This window comes from Nicotiana tabacum, chromosome 20 (assembly GCF_000715075.1).
Source record: "Nicotiana tabacum cultivar K326 chromosome 20, ASM71507v2, whole genome shotgun sequence".
In the NCBI taxonomy this organism is placed as follows: domain Eukaryota; kingdom Viridiplantae; phylum Streptophyta; class Magnoliopsida; order Solanales; family Solanaceae; genus Nicotiana; species Nicotiana tabacum.
Genome location: NC_134099.1, coordinates 153,950,678 through 153,965,674, shown reverse-complemented (window position 1 = coordinate 153,965,674; position 14,997 = coordinate 153,950,678). Strand labels below are relative to the sequence as shown.

Sequence of the window (14,997 nt, the reverse complement as noted above, 5' to 3'; positions counted from 1 at the left end):
GTTTCTCCTGGTCCAACCTCACCGAACTGGTGGATTGGGTTTGACCGGCCTCATGGACCGACCCATGTTGACAGCTCTACTTTACTAAGTCGATAAAATGTGCTCAGAAACCAAGTCAAACACCATTCTGATAAGCCGTTTGGAACATTCAATTTCAACAGCTTAGATGAGAACTATTTTTTTGCAAAAGAAAGATCAAAATAATTCACGGGTATATTCCAACTTTCTGGTTAATAATTGGAGTTAATGGTTTGAGGGGAAAATCCAATATTCAGAATGACTGGACTTTCCATATATAGAGCAACGAGTTTCTGCGAACATAGTAGCATCAGAAATTATCCATATGACACAACCATGAAGAAAGAACCCTGAGGTCGCCGGGATATGAACGGACATGCAGCAGAGCTCGCCTTATTTACAGGTTACAGAGCTCCTGAAGCAGTCATATGATTAGTTTGTACAAAATGAATATAAGTAAACCACTACCAAAGAATTCCTCACTTTGCTACAGAAATCAACTCCTGAGTAATGAGATAAGTCTCCCCCAGACACCGAGAACAACTAAAGCAAACACCCCCTACTCTACTTAACTTGCCCCCTCCCAGGTTACCCTAGAGAAAAATTAAAACAAAATAAATGAGAAAAATCAAGAGCTTGCTTTACACATGCAATGCAGCACATAGAGATCTTGTTGTTGCTTACATCTGCATAAAACTTTTTAGCATTGAACCAGAGAAGCTGTAGTACAATAATCATCTCACCAACTTTACTGGTAGTACTGTGTCAACAAAAGCAGCTGAACATCAGTGCTCTAAAACAAATCCCGAAGGAGGATAAATGATTAAGTAGCATGGGCACCATGTGTTCTTGAAGCCCATATACCGAACACAAGAAACCAGAAGACAAATAGGATAGCCCAGTATCGAGCAGGGCCATATTTGATTCTTGTTAACACAAACTGCATTTGACGGAAAAAAGTTAGAATGCTTCTTCTACAAATTTCGTATCTGATAAAAAGAAAAAATCATGAAAAGAGAATTACTCTTAACGGGAAGTAAAAATGACAATCCTTGAAGCTGAGATATAACTAAGAAATTTCATCCTAACAAGCTGGTGAAGTAGATAATACACTAATATGTGAGTTGTAAAACAAAATATGTGATAAGCTATGTTGTGCGGACTCTCTAACAACGATGCCGCACCCATGTTAGATCCACAAAAAATGCACTACTTTTGGAAGATCTGACATACACCCAAAGACATTTTTGGAGAGTCCGGGTAACATAGTTGATTAGAAAAAGGAAGCCACTGATTTGAGCAACTCTGATCTCACTCTCCATGCTGCATCTTTTACCTTTTCTAATTAATCCATGTATTGTACAAATAGCACATAGGCATGTCTGGAGACACATTAATTCAAACGTCACTCTCCTTGCCACTTATTAGAGTATGACACTTTCCTTGCTGCATTAACAATTCTCTTTGACCTTTCTAATTATCCATGTATTGTATCCTTCTCAGGAAAAATAAATTATTCATGTATCGTTCACATGACATTTTCAAAGGTTTGACAAACAAATATTAGCATTTCTGGAGAAGCATAATTCATATAACACGACATATTAGCTGAATAATAACAGTTCCAGAAAACAAATCAAACAAAATTGTTTGTTTAATCCTCCAGCGACAGAAAAGCATCACTCATAAATGATAATACAATTTGTTAGCATGACCACTAGAAACTAGTAACTTTGGTGTCCAAATCTATATCATCTTATTTTGATATTTAATAACACAGTAACATTTGCTTTAAGTTGCTAATATAACATGCTAGATGCAGTGAAAAGAATTTGAAGAAACTTACAAATCGGAAGAATACTACAACTGTTAACGCACAAACACCTCCAAGAAGAATATGCAGTCCATTTTTGGCAGTTCTCTAATCAAAAGAGAGAACTAGTTAGTTCAAGCAAATAATAGCAACAAGGAAAACTTCTTTAAATTAGCAATTAGTATCCCGATAGTGCATCAGCTACCACCACAAAATGATAAACTTGTTCGAGTTCCCTAATAATGCATGGAATTAGTGGCACTTGAATATTTCAATATATCCTAATAATGATGGTGATGGTCAAGTTGCACACACCCCGACTAATTGACCAGGTACCTGAAATGTTCCACCAACACCAGTATCCACTATCCAGTTACTCTACCCAGTAAGGATTCTGCATATGGAAAGAGTTCTCTCCTAGTGTTGCCTCGGCTGAGATTAGAACCTTGATTTCCAAAATTGTTATCCAACTCTTAATTACTTCAATTTTTTTTGGATTGTTAAGGAAATCTGTACACTAGATGGCATTGTTAATTACTTCGATTACTCTTGTAAAGGAAACTTAGTAAGGAAATCTGTACACTAGATGGCATCGATGGTGGTTGAAATGATTAGTAGGTGGTTTGTGCCTAGTATAGATCATGATGTATTGGAGCTAACATCTCATTTTGTGTATTCATTGCACCTTCTCGATGCCAGCAATATAACATCTTACGTCATCAAAATGATTAGTTGGTGGTTTTGATATTGCAGATCATCAATTACTCTAGTAAAGGAAACTTAGTAAGGAATTTGTGCACTAAAATCTAGATGGCTACCGAGCAATCATAGCACTTTCAAATGTTTAAAGCCACTGACCAATTATAGCACCTATTTTTAAGCAGTCATAGCACCAAAAATTGTGGCTACTGAGCAATTGTAATTGGTAGCACCTACATTCATGGCGTCATGGCATCTATGAATGATGTAGCAAGGATTCTTGCAATCATAGCTTTTATCCTAGTGTCATATATTAAGAGCCAGTTTGATTAGCTCATTGTAAATAGCTGATAAGCTTGAAGTGCTGAAAAGCTTTTTAAGTATTGAAACTGATTTTTAAAATAAACATTTACGTGTTTCGATAGAAGTGCTGAAACTGATAATAAGTAGTCGATGTGTTTGATTAAAAAGTACTGATAAGCTATTCTTTTGTTAAAATGACTAAAATACCCTTCAATTTTTTTCAAAAGATTATAAATTAAAAAATTCTTTGTAAAGAAAAGAATTAATAACAAATATGGTATGAAGAGAAAGTCAAGAAATTTATTTTGGGAAAAGTATTTTGTGAATTAGAAACTATTATTAAGGATAAACTAGTAAAAGTGTTGGTCAAACTAAAAGTACTTATAAGCTCAAAGTCATAAGTTGGGGGTGACCAGCTTATGACTTATGCCTGATTTTAGCTTATAAGCACTTTGCGTGTTCACTAAACGCGTAGATAAGCCAAAAGGTGCTTATAAGCCAGTTTGACCAGCTTATAAGCTTAGCCAAACACCCTCTAATTACTATCGACCCCTATGGTTAGCTTTAGTCACTGTTTGAAGAATGTGCCCATTTTAGTGTCACAACTTCTGGAGATACATCAATTTACTTATTATTCTTCCGAACTTTTTCTTTGATGAGAATTGGTACTTCTAACTATTACAATTTATGTTATTGAATAACATAGCAATCCTATTTTTGTAAAATCTCAAACTAAGTTACTATCTATACTTTTTTACAGTTAATGAGGAGATAAGAATGACTTAAGAATGGGGTCAAATGAAGTTTTTGTCGAGCTATGTATAGTTGCATCAAGTCTACAAGTACAGTTTGGAGATTGAAGTATGACTGTAACTCTAAGGTTATGTTTCGTTTGAGTGTTCTTCCATAACTTAACTGACTAGAGATTATGATTATTTTCTTGGCAAGCAGTCAACATCTCTCTTTCAAAATGTTCTATAGCTTTATTTGTTTTATATTACTTCTATAGCTTTATTTGTCCTATCTTACTCGTTATCATAAGTTTGGCAATGTTAATATTGGTGCCTTGATACTGAAAGGACATGCCGTCATAAATATATCAGACAAAAGCAATTCACCAATGTGGTCTTAGATTCGCAAAATTATATACAGTACCACTTTACAGACCAAGCCAGAAACCCCAATTAAGACCCAGAAGTTTCTTTTGGGTCCAATCCAATGGTTTGAGACTGGAAGAGAAGTTTATTTTTGAAGGTTACCATGTAGCTTTTACAAAAAACAAAATAAAAAAATAAACAAAATGGAATATAATACAATATGAAAGAACCCACAAGAAACTCGTAAATATTGCACAGCACCAGCAGAGAAGCAAGTTCAAGTACCTTCCCAACATGAGGAGCAATAAGCCATGCAAGAGTGATAGTAAGAAGCCCTGTAGCGAGCAGGATCCCAGTACCCTCAACAGCCCATTTGGTTACAGTGTTTTCTGCAGGAAGAGCTTCTTCTGGAACAATGTTAGAACCAGAAGGCGGCTCACTAACAACCTGGGAAACAGCAGTGGAATAGTGGTTATGGGGGTTGAACCACAGTGCAATTTCACTTAACCTTTGCCTTCGAATAGCTGCAATAGCATCAGGATCTACAGTTGAATTTTCCAGCGCCGGTGCAGGATTAGGCTCCCCATTTGCAGTCCTTTCCCTCAATGCATCATACTCCTTCAAAGAGCTCACAACTTTCTTGAAATCCGAAATTCTTATGTTTTTCGCAACACATCCACAAATCTCACACATGGTGGATCCATGGTTAATAAACCACTTAAGCGCACAAGCGTAGTGTACCATAGCAAGATCATTTTTGCACGCACAGCCAAGCTCATTCAAAGAGTCCTGGTTCTCATCATAACCCATCTCTATATCACCATTACAAACAAAAACCTCCCCTTTTGGACTAATGAATTCAACTAGTGCAGATCCTTTCCCGCTACTTCTGTTGAAGGAAACATTTTCGTCATTTTTCACCACTTCATGGCAATCAAGCTTCGCCTCTCCATTGCTACTGTATGCATCCGGTGCTGGTGGAATAATTCCTAGAAATCCTAATGCAGCAACTCCCCTCTTGTCTGATTCAGAACACTGGCACACTCGACAAGATGGAAAGCCTGCCTCCTTATCCAGACTGTGACGTGATATAGAAGAATTCCTTGATTCTTCGTTCTCAACAGATGAACCAACTTCACCACTGGCTTCACTGCTTTGGGGTAACCGTTGGTTTTCCATCACATCAGGATTTGTGCGCCTGGGATAATTATTCAGATATTTGTTAATCACAACATGAGGTAATCATATGCATACACCAACCTCTCCACCAACATTTCAGTTAAATAGGATGCGGTGATTCTATTCCACGCAGAGTGTGAATTTCCTTTGACAGAAATGGTAAGTAAAGTTTGTTAAAAGATAGAAAACTCTCAGATGCTTCATCAGACGTATAACACTAGATCCTGAATGAAATCATGCCTCATCCATTGAAAATTGATAACAATATTTATTGAACACTAAACAGCCTTTCATGTACAAAACAACAAAAATTAAGCTCTAAAATTTTAAAAGCTATAGAACCTACACATCTTTTAACAAGATTTGAAGGATAGGGTTTTACATGATTAATAAGTCATTTCTATATAAGAACAATGGAAGAGAATGCAAAAGAACAAAAGAGGAAAAGAAAAGGTTTGTGTTAACCTGGAAATTTGAATCATATAGGTTGTCCTAAATAGGCCAAGATTTCAGTTTTTATTTTTAAAGTTGTGAACATGGTTCAAGTAATGATATGGAAACCAGCATAGAATTCTCAAATCAATTACTAGACAAGTTCATTTCTAAATAATTGCCTTAAGCCATAGACAAAATGGAGAGTGCCATTCATCATCTTTATCCAGCTCTTTCTTTTGTAATGCCATTTTTGAAAGAGACTATTAACTCTTGCTGTTGTTGCATCAGTGCATAAAAATGCTACTGAATACAAAACGAAACTGAGGGAAAAAACTCTTTCTTTTTGTTTTTTTAAAGGTCAAACTGAGGAAAAACCTATAGAGGAAGTAGATAAAGTACTAGGAAAAGTGAAACAAGAGAAAAACTTAAGCTTGAATTGCATTGTGCCAAATATGCAGAAGTTAATAAAATCTAGAGAAACACTGAAGTTGCTACTAGAGTTTGAGAATCGAACAGCCACAACTTCGTTAAAGGGGGGAATCATCACAGTACTAAAAGTTATCGAGGATTATCCTTACGCCTGTAACAAATTTCAGACTACTGGTGATAAGTGATAAACTGATAACTACCTTGGTGTCTTCCCAAGGTCTACAGCCAAATTTGCTCCCATGTTCTGATTCAGATTACTGTCTCCTTTTTTTTGGTCTCCTAGTCGGTGTCTAGTACCCGCTTCAGGGTCCGACTAGTCCAGATTCAGGCCGCAAAGTCCCACTTTGTGGGGGTAAAGAGCTCCCTACCAAAGCAATCCTATTCCCAAGGATCCAACCCGAGACCTGTGGTTAAGGATGGAGCATTACTTTGAACCCCCAATAAAACCTTTGGTGGTCTGATTAATGTCTCAAAACTCCTAACTTTGTAGCACATAATCCCTTTTTTCAACTTGAAGTCTTTAATAAATTATTCCACTTCTAACTTTTAGCAACCTAAGCTGAATGTGAACAGATAAACTAGGCTCCTTTATTTTTGTAAATAGCAAAGCAAACAAAACAAATGTGGCACAGTATTGATCATCCATAACCTTAATTACTTATTAATTCAGTGATTTAGTTGCGTAATGCCTATCGAAAAATCCGTATCGTAGGGCTGTGAAATCAAGCTAAATTTCAGAAGATATAAACAAAAAGAAGACCTAGAAGCAATTTCAGTTTTGCATAGCAACTATACACAGTGTACATATGCAGATCAAAGATTATGCAAGCAAAAATCAACTAAAAATGAACAGAGAAAAAATTTCAATCACTTCAAATCCCAAACTGAGAATCTCTATAAAACAACAGCTTAGACATCATTTAACCAAAAAATGCAAAAGAAACCCACCGAAAATTCTAACGGCTTTGCCTTAGAAAAGAGCACAAAAGCATCTTCATTTCTCCAATTTGATATGGAATTTGCGGTGGAATTTTGTGGAAGAAGAGATACCAATTTCACAAGCATAAGTAATTAGTGTGTAGTGTAGATGGGAGATCTCACGCAAGCGCGCACTCTCTTTCTTTTTCTTTTTCTTTTTTCCTTTCTTTCTCATAAAATGTATTCTTAAACTAGTAGTAATATTCAATTTTTTAAAAAAAAAAAAAACTTGCAATATATAATTATATGTAAAGTGTCAAAATTATCCTTTTAAATGATTGGCCTTTGAAAGTCCACACTATTTCTAAACGAGCGAAGTGAGCGTCCTTATAAGTCAAATCATTAACGATAAAATGAAAATGATAAATAATTAATAAAATAGAATTATTTATAATTATTCTATTCGTTATTGCTTTTACATAAGACGTGTTTCATTGGATCAATGGATTTGGATAATTCAACGGCTGGTTTGGAAAAAAAAAATCACGTGCTAAATAGGGCAATAAAATTGGGTAGTTTACCTAATAGTTCATAACCCATCACCTAATATATCGTAAAAATAGCACGGGCTAGCCAGTTTTTGGATGGGTCATTCAAAAATAACTAGTGTTTGCAAAGTCATTAAAAATAGCCATTATTTTGTTGCAACACGGAAAGTTCCAGCATAATATATTGGAGATCGGTGCACCTGTGTATGAACTTCCAGCATATTATGCTGGAACTTCAACACGTGAAAAGTTCCAGTATATTATGCTAGACCGGTATATTACACTGGAACTCCAGTATATTATACTGAAACTCCAGTATATTATACTGGAGTATTTCCGGATTTTAAAAAGTGTTTTCGTTCAAATTTATCTTTACATGAAAAGTGGCTAAATTTTGAATACTTTTAAAATTGTAGCTATTTTTGAATGACCACTTGTAAATCTGGCTATTTTTAAATTTCACCCGTCCAGCCCTTTCAAAATTTGGAGGGGTTGGTGGGTTATATTTTTTTTGGCCAATTTTGACACTCTTTACTTTAGGTGAAAGTACACAAATAACTCCTTTTGAGGCTACTATTTATATTTGAGAATTTTACCCTATATGATGAAAAAGGAACCCTAATTAATAGTTTTATGGATGCTTTCAATTAATTATGTAACATGATAATAGTTTTTAAAATTAGCAACTTAGGGAAGTAAGGCCCCCTTAATTTTACAATCTAGATATTGTTATTCCTCCTAATCCCATAACCTTAATCCTCCACTCTTGAGCCATTTATCGTCGTCGTCGTTGACCTATTTTATCGGTCGTCAGAGAAAATCTTAAAGGTGTTATAAAATAAAGACTTTAAAGTAAAGAAACCGAGGAGAAGTAGAGAGAGAGGTTGATATATTATTCAACTTTCAAACTGATGTACATAATGAACTGAAATCTCCTCTATTTATAGAAGAACGGAAGCAACTGTGAGGCTTTTCTTCAGCTGCTTGTTAGCCCTGCATGAGCTGCTTGCAATCTGCCTGTTTAATAAGAAGCTGCTACAAATCATTTCATTCAGTTGCTTGCAACCTGCCTGCATCAACTGCTTGTAGATAAACTTCAATGGAGTACTAAATGGATAATCTTTTTCAGGAAGATAATCTATAGCGGAGTATTAAATGAACATCCACAATATAATTATTTTCATAACACTCCCCCTTGGATGTTCATTAAAAGATATTGTGCCTCGTTAAAACCTTACTAGGAAAAACCCAGTGGGGAAAATTCTAGTGAAGGAAAAAGGATACACATATTTAGTAATACGCATTTCTAGCTGCCTCATTAAAAACCTTGCAAGAAAAACCCCATGAAAAAAACCTTAGTAAGGGAAAAAGAGTACAACGCGTATTCACTCCCCTTGATGAAAACCTTATTTCAAATATTTGAGTCTCCACATTCCAATCTTGTATACTATCTTCTCACAAGTTGAAGTTGGCAAAGATTTAGTGAACAAATCTGCCGGATTGTCAGTTGAACGGATTTGTTGCACATCAATGTCACCATTTTTCTGAAGATCATGTGTGTAGAATAATTTTGGTGAAATGTGCTTCGTTCTATCTCCTTTTATAAATCCTCCCTTCAATTTGGGTTATGCATGCAGCATTGTCTTTGTAGAAAATTGTGGATCTTTTATCACATTCCAAACCATATTTTTCTCGAATGAAATGAAGCTGCTGTATAAGCTGCTTGTAAGTTGCTACTGCAAGTTGCTGTGTAAGCTGTTGTATAAGCTGCTATTGCAAGCTGCTGTGTAAGCTGTTGTGTAAGCTACTTGTAAGTTGCTTGTAAGCTGCTACTATACCAGATATAGATAATCTTCTGTCGGGGGGTAATATTTATCCATAACGGACTACCGAAATGATAAGCTTCTTCAGGAAGCTTATTTCCAATAGAGTACACTAATAATATACATTGCAAGCTGCCTCAAAAAATCTTACCAGGAAAAACCCAGTGGAAAAAAACCCGAGCAAGGAAAAAAGAGTACAGTGCAGAGACTTGGGTATATCTGGACCAAGGAGTTCATCATTCTCTTCTGGAGGTAAGAACGGATCCTTAATCCGTGTAGGAGAAGAACTATATCTTGCTAGTAAATTAACAGAAAATGATAAGTCAGGCCTTGTAGCATTAACAAGATACATTAGTGCACCAATTGCACTGAGATAGGGTACTTCGGGACCAAGGAGTTCCTCATCCTCTTCTGGAGGTCGGAACAAATCCTTATCCATTTTAAGTGATCGAACAACCATTGGTGTACTCAATGGGTGCTCGTTGTCCATATAAAAGCGTTTTAAGACCCTTGCTATATAGGCAAATTGATGGATAAAGATCTCATCTGCTAAATGTTCAATTTGCAGACCAAGACAAAGTTTTGTCTTCCCAAGATCTTTCATCTCAAATTCTTTTTTAAGATATTCAATTGCCTTTTGGAGCTCTTCTGGAGTTCCAACAAGATTTATGTAATCAACATAAACAACAAGTATAACAAATTCTGATGTTGTTTTCTTTATAAAAATATATGGACAAATAACATCACTTATGTAACTTTCTTTCAGCAAATATTCACTGAGGTAATAATACCACATACGCCTAAATTGCTTTAAATCGTACAAAGATCTTTGTAATCTGATTGAGTACATTTCTTGAGATTTTGAATATGCTTCAGGCATTTTAAATTATTTAGGGATCTTTATAGAGATTTGATCAAATAAGTCATATAGGTTATGACTCGTATTTAAATAGCATGACATCTTCAGGTGTCTGGACTATTGGTCCGATCCTCACAATATTTTACAGTATTGTGTACTAAATAGTATCAAATATATCGTCAACGATTATTTTGTATCGGTTTGCAAGCGACATAACTTGTTGAGATCTCATCATTTTCTTTATATCCAGGTACCTGAACTTCTTCTGGAGTTTCATGAAATGTTATGTCGTGAGCTCTTCTGGAGCTCATTTCCTCTTCATTATGATCATTTTGATTATTAGCTCCTTATCATTTTTCAAGGATTGTTATATTTGGAACTGATTGGTCTACCACGCTTTATGCGTACAATAAATACTATCCTTCAGGGACTTTAATTTTAATAGGAGCATTTGCAGCTGAAATATGATATTTAATTTTGGATCAGCAAATGCTTCTGGCATTTTACTTGAATTATCTTCTAAGTGAGGATCATATTGATGATAATTCGATTTATATAGCATATTTTTTAGCTGTTTATTCATATTAATGATAATTCGATTCATATAGCATATTTTCAGCTGTTTATTCTATCCCCCAAATGTTAGAAAACTAACATATATTCTCAATCTTCTTTGGGAAACATATCTTTGTGCATTGTGGTAGAGAAATTAATCATATACCACACATCAAAAGATAGTAAAAATATTTGGTTTCTGATCCTAAACCAATTGTGAGGGGAGGACTTATCATATATTGTTGGTCTGATGCATACAAGTGTTGTTGCATGTAATTTAGAATATCTTAGACCAACACATGAAGCTTTGTTCTCATAAGCAATAGTTTAGCCATTAGTATGAGGTATTCATTGCTAAACCAGCTTGGATATAAACCAGCATTATCAAGATGAACTGTCTTGATTTCATATCTGAAAGTTATGCTCTTAATTGAGAAAAGCAATCTCAAATGTCAAACTGCATGTTGACAATAAACATACATGTAACCATCTTATATATGCATCTATAAGCGGTTCACATAATAGGTGAATGGGCCCATATTCACCTTTTATATATTTCAGAATTAGGGGTGTTAATCCCAACTTTAGCTGGTAGAATCAATTTATTATTAGAACAAACAATACAGGAGAATTCTTGAATAATCTTCTAGTTCTTCAGTATATGCTTATCTGAATTCTCAAATAGCTCATTTAAAAATGGCAAATGAAAACGTCAAGTTTATCATGGCATGTGCTATCTCTTAGTAAACTTCTGGTTTACTATGGCATAAACTTTTGCATTAGTAAACTTCTGGTTTACTGTGGCTACTTTTGTATAAGTAAATTTCTGATTTACTATAGCTGCTTTTGCATTAGTAAACTTCTAGTTTACTGTGATATATGATATAGTACAAATTGAAGAATAAGGCGGGTAACTTCTCACATACATATTTACCCCCTATGATTGTGGAAACATGAAGATTTTCAATATTTCAATCATTTGTAGTCTCAGTATGATTGTCATTTGTATTAGTAAACTTCAAAGTTTACTATAACATATGTTTTGGCCATCATATAATATGAATGACATATTTGTATATAAGCTCTTCATGAGCCTTCATTCATTATCCACAATATAATATTTATCGGACACTACTAGTGTCATATGTCTTCTCGACAAATAGTTAGCTCGTCAGGAGCTTTTGATAAATTTTGTACTACCAAATATTGCTCAGACAGTTCACCAATTTTATGACAAATGTCTCCTTCAGGGAAAAACGCCATTAACATCTGAATATTTTATATCAAAGCGGTAACTACATAGTCATTACATCCTTCAGGGATAGATACACGAGTTGTTATTTCCTTCGGGGAACTCGATAACTAATATATTAATGTGATTATAGCAGAAAATATTCTACAAGAATGCTTTTACCTTAGAATTATACTTAATAAAATTATCCAAGATGTTTTACGTACCTGTACGTACAACAGGTACGTGCGATAATGATCTTTATACCACAAAACAATATTTATATCATTTGTTATTCTACCTCTTCAGGAGGCGAGTTGTGGTATTTCTTCATTCACTCCAGGGAATGAAAATGTGCTTCAAAAATAACTTTGAATAGCTTATTATTTTGTTTAAGCACAAAAAGACACACTTTCAGAATATTTTCTTGCTTCAAGAGAAAAAATCAATTGTTTTACTTCTTCATGAGCAAACTTAAAATATGAAATATTGAGTATATATTCCCTCAATCATATTACCTCTTCTGGAGGTGAATATTTACATTAATAGCGCACTCATATTTACGAGCTTTATTAATATTGTCACATTCACTTCAGGAAATGGATTAATATTTATCAAAAGTTCTCATACTTCAGGGAACGGAACATAATTATCTGAACGCGCATTAATCACACAAATTGTGTGATGTCTTAGAAACTTTTTTACGATAATGCTACTTCAAGAGCAAATTGAGGCATGCATGTACTATAGAGAATATTTCTCTAGCTTATCTTCAATTGTAACCATAGAAAACCTAAATTATCACTTCTGGTGGCCATAGGCATATACCACTTCTGGTGGTTAACAAAAATTTAGTTACAATGAGATATACGAAACATAACCACTTTTGGTGGTTGTATATTTCTTGCAAACTCTGCTATAGTATAAGTGGATCTAACAATGTCAACCACTTTATAGTTTCCTATGCAATATTACTCTTCTAGAGTAAAATTAAAATATTAATTTGAAAACAATAAGTGAAAAATGGAACATAAAGATATACAAATTATAGTGTTTTAAAATTTATAAAATGCTCCAGAATCTCGTCCAATGATTATGGCTCACTTACTAGGTTCCTAAGTACCTTTTTTATTTTATTTTAATGGCAGTAGCATACATAGCAAGTAAAACGCATAACTTATATTTGATGGTGTCTGCTAGACCGTCATATCAAGATGAATTTCAGCATCAAGCATCCAAGACACGTAGCTTTTGCCCGATATATCCAATACTACAAATTCATGTTTAGAAAGTTTTGACATTATTTATAAAAAGAAAGTTCGTACCTTTGATACTTTCAAAGTATTTGCTCGAGATGGCGGAGTCTCGTGCTGATAACATGTTATAAAATAAAGACTTTAAAGTAACGAAATCGAGGAGAAGTAGAGAGAGAGGTTGATATATTATTCAACTTTCAAACTGATGTACATAATGAACTGAAAACTCCTCTATTTATAGAAGAAAGGAAACAGGTACGAGGCTTTTCTTCAGCTGCTTGTCAGCTTTCTGTATGAGCTGCTTGCAACCTGCCTGTTTAATAAGAAGCTGCTGCAAATCATTTCATTCAATTGCTTGCAACCTGCCTGCATCAGCTGCTTGTAGATAAACTTCAATGGAGTACTAAATGGATAATCTTCTTCACGAAGATTATCTATAGCGGAGTATTAAATGAACATCCACAATATAATTATTTTCATAACAAAAGGAGATTTATGTCGTTGTTATCTTCACATATCACTATCTCCATTAGGGGTGGAAAATTGGCGAGTCGAGTCGGATATGGGACAGGTCAAAAATGAGATAAATTATCTGACTCGACCCATAGTTATTGCGGATAAAAAATGGGTATACGGCGGATAATATGGATAATCATATTATCCATGGATTCTTGAATATGATCATTTTTTGGAGAATTCCTTGTCTCCCAAACTTGAGGAACTCTCAATTTGAGGCTTTACAAATGTAAAAGTTAAACTCATTAATTATCCACTAGTTATCCATCTGGTTATCTATTTTTTAAGTGGATAATATGGTTCTTATCCATATTTGATCCATTTTCAAACAGTTCATTATTCAACCCATATTTTAATGGATAATATAGGTGGATAACTATTTTCTTTTATCCATTTTGCCACCACTAATCTCCATCATTGCCGAAGCATATATGCTTTTTCACTGGCTTCCTCTTTGCTAACTTCGTTTTCAACAAGATCTCCTTCTTTAATAGTAGTATCACTACCAAAGATAACAATCCCTACATGCTTATTCTCACTAGTCTACATATCAATGAATATAAGAGTTTAGAAAACTATATGAAAAATATTATTAAACAATATGTTTTTTATAAAAATTAAAGAAAAACTAGAGTTCTTGAAAATAATGAATTTTGATTCTATCGATTAGTTAGCTCAACCAATAAATAAATCATGCTCGCAAAAGTAATCGGTTGCGTTAATAATTATTTTGATGTATGAGTTTTACATTTTTTTAGAAGTTTATAGAACGTGGTAAATATTGATTTGTACTCATCTGCTTGTAACAGTATTCTATGATGAAACAACTTTGAAAGTAAGCTTGAATATGGTAAGTCTACATAGTTCTACGAAGACGAACAATGTCGACAATGTGAGGATCACCAATATTGATAACATACATGGAACAAAATAAAGTGGACTTTTTTTTTCATAATTGGCTTCATAACACTAACTTTTCTTATGGTTTGCAATTACGCTTCCTACCAGCTTGTTTTATTAATTTATAACAATTATTTTAAACTATTTATCACAAATGCAAAAAGTATTACAATTTGACCAATTTGATCTCTCTAATATTATCCTCTTTTTCTTAATTAATATTAGCAAATTCGTTTTTAAGAAAATCATTACAAAAAAAAAGTCATTCCTATACCTATGTTAATGTAGTTCACGTCGATTAAATCTTTAATTTGACATTTATGTACAAAGTTGAACTTGCAGCTGGAGCAAATTAAGGGACATTATGCAAAATTTATTACTACCTTTTCTGTCACGACCCAAAACTATCCTATCATGA

At 34.2% G+C, this 14,997-nt stretch overlaps 1 protein-coding gene across 2 annotated transcripts; it reads right to left on the bottom strand.

The window, feature by feature from the left end:
- Nucleotides 1-323: 323 nt before the first annotated feature.
- LOC107761242 (uncharacterized) lies at nt 324-7,137 on the bottom strand. Of its 2 annotated transcripts, XM_016579442.2 has the most exons (4): nt 6,922-7,137; nt 4,216-5,128; nt 1,865-1,939; nt 324-958 (listed from the first exon to the last, which is right to left on the bottom strand). In XM_016579442.2, the coding sequence occupies exons 2-4, from the start codon at nt 5,107-5,109 to the stop codon at nt 842-844; spliced, it is 1,086 nt and encodes a 361-aa protein (XP_016434928.1). In that variant the 5' UTR covers nt 5,110-5,128; nt 6,922-7,137; the 3' UTR covers nt 324-841. The 2 variants fall into 2 exon arrangements, with proteins under 2 accessions (XP_016434928.1, XP_016434929.1); XM_016579443.2 differs by lacking the exon at nt 1,865-1,939 and having other exon boundaries at nt 6,922-7,121.
- Nucleotides 7,138-14,997: the final 7,860 nt, after the last annotated feature.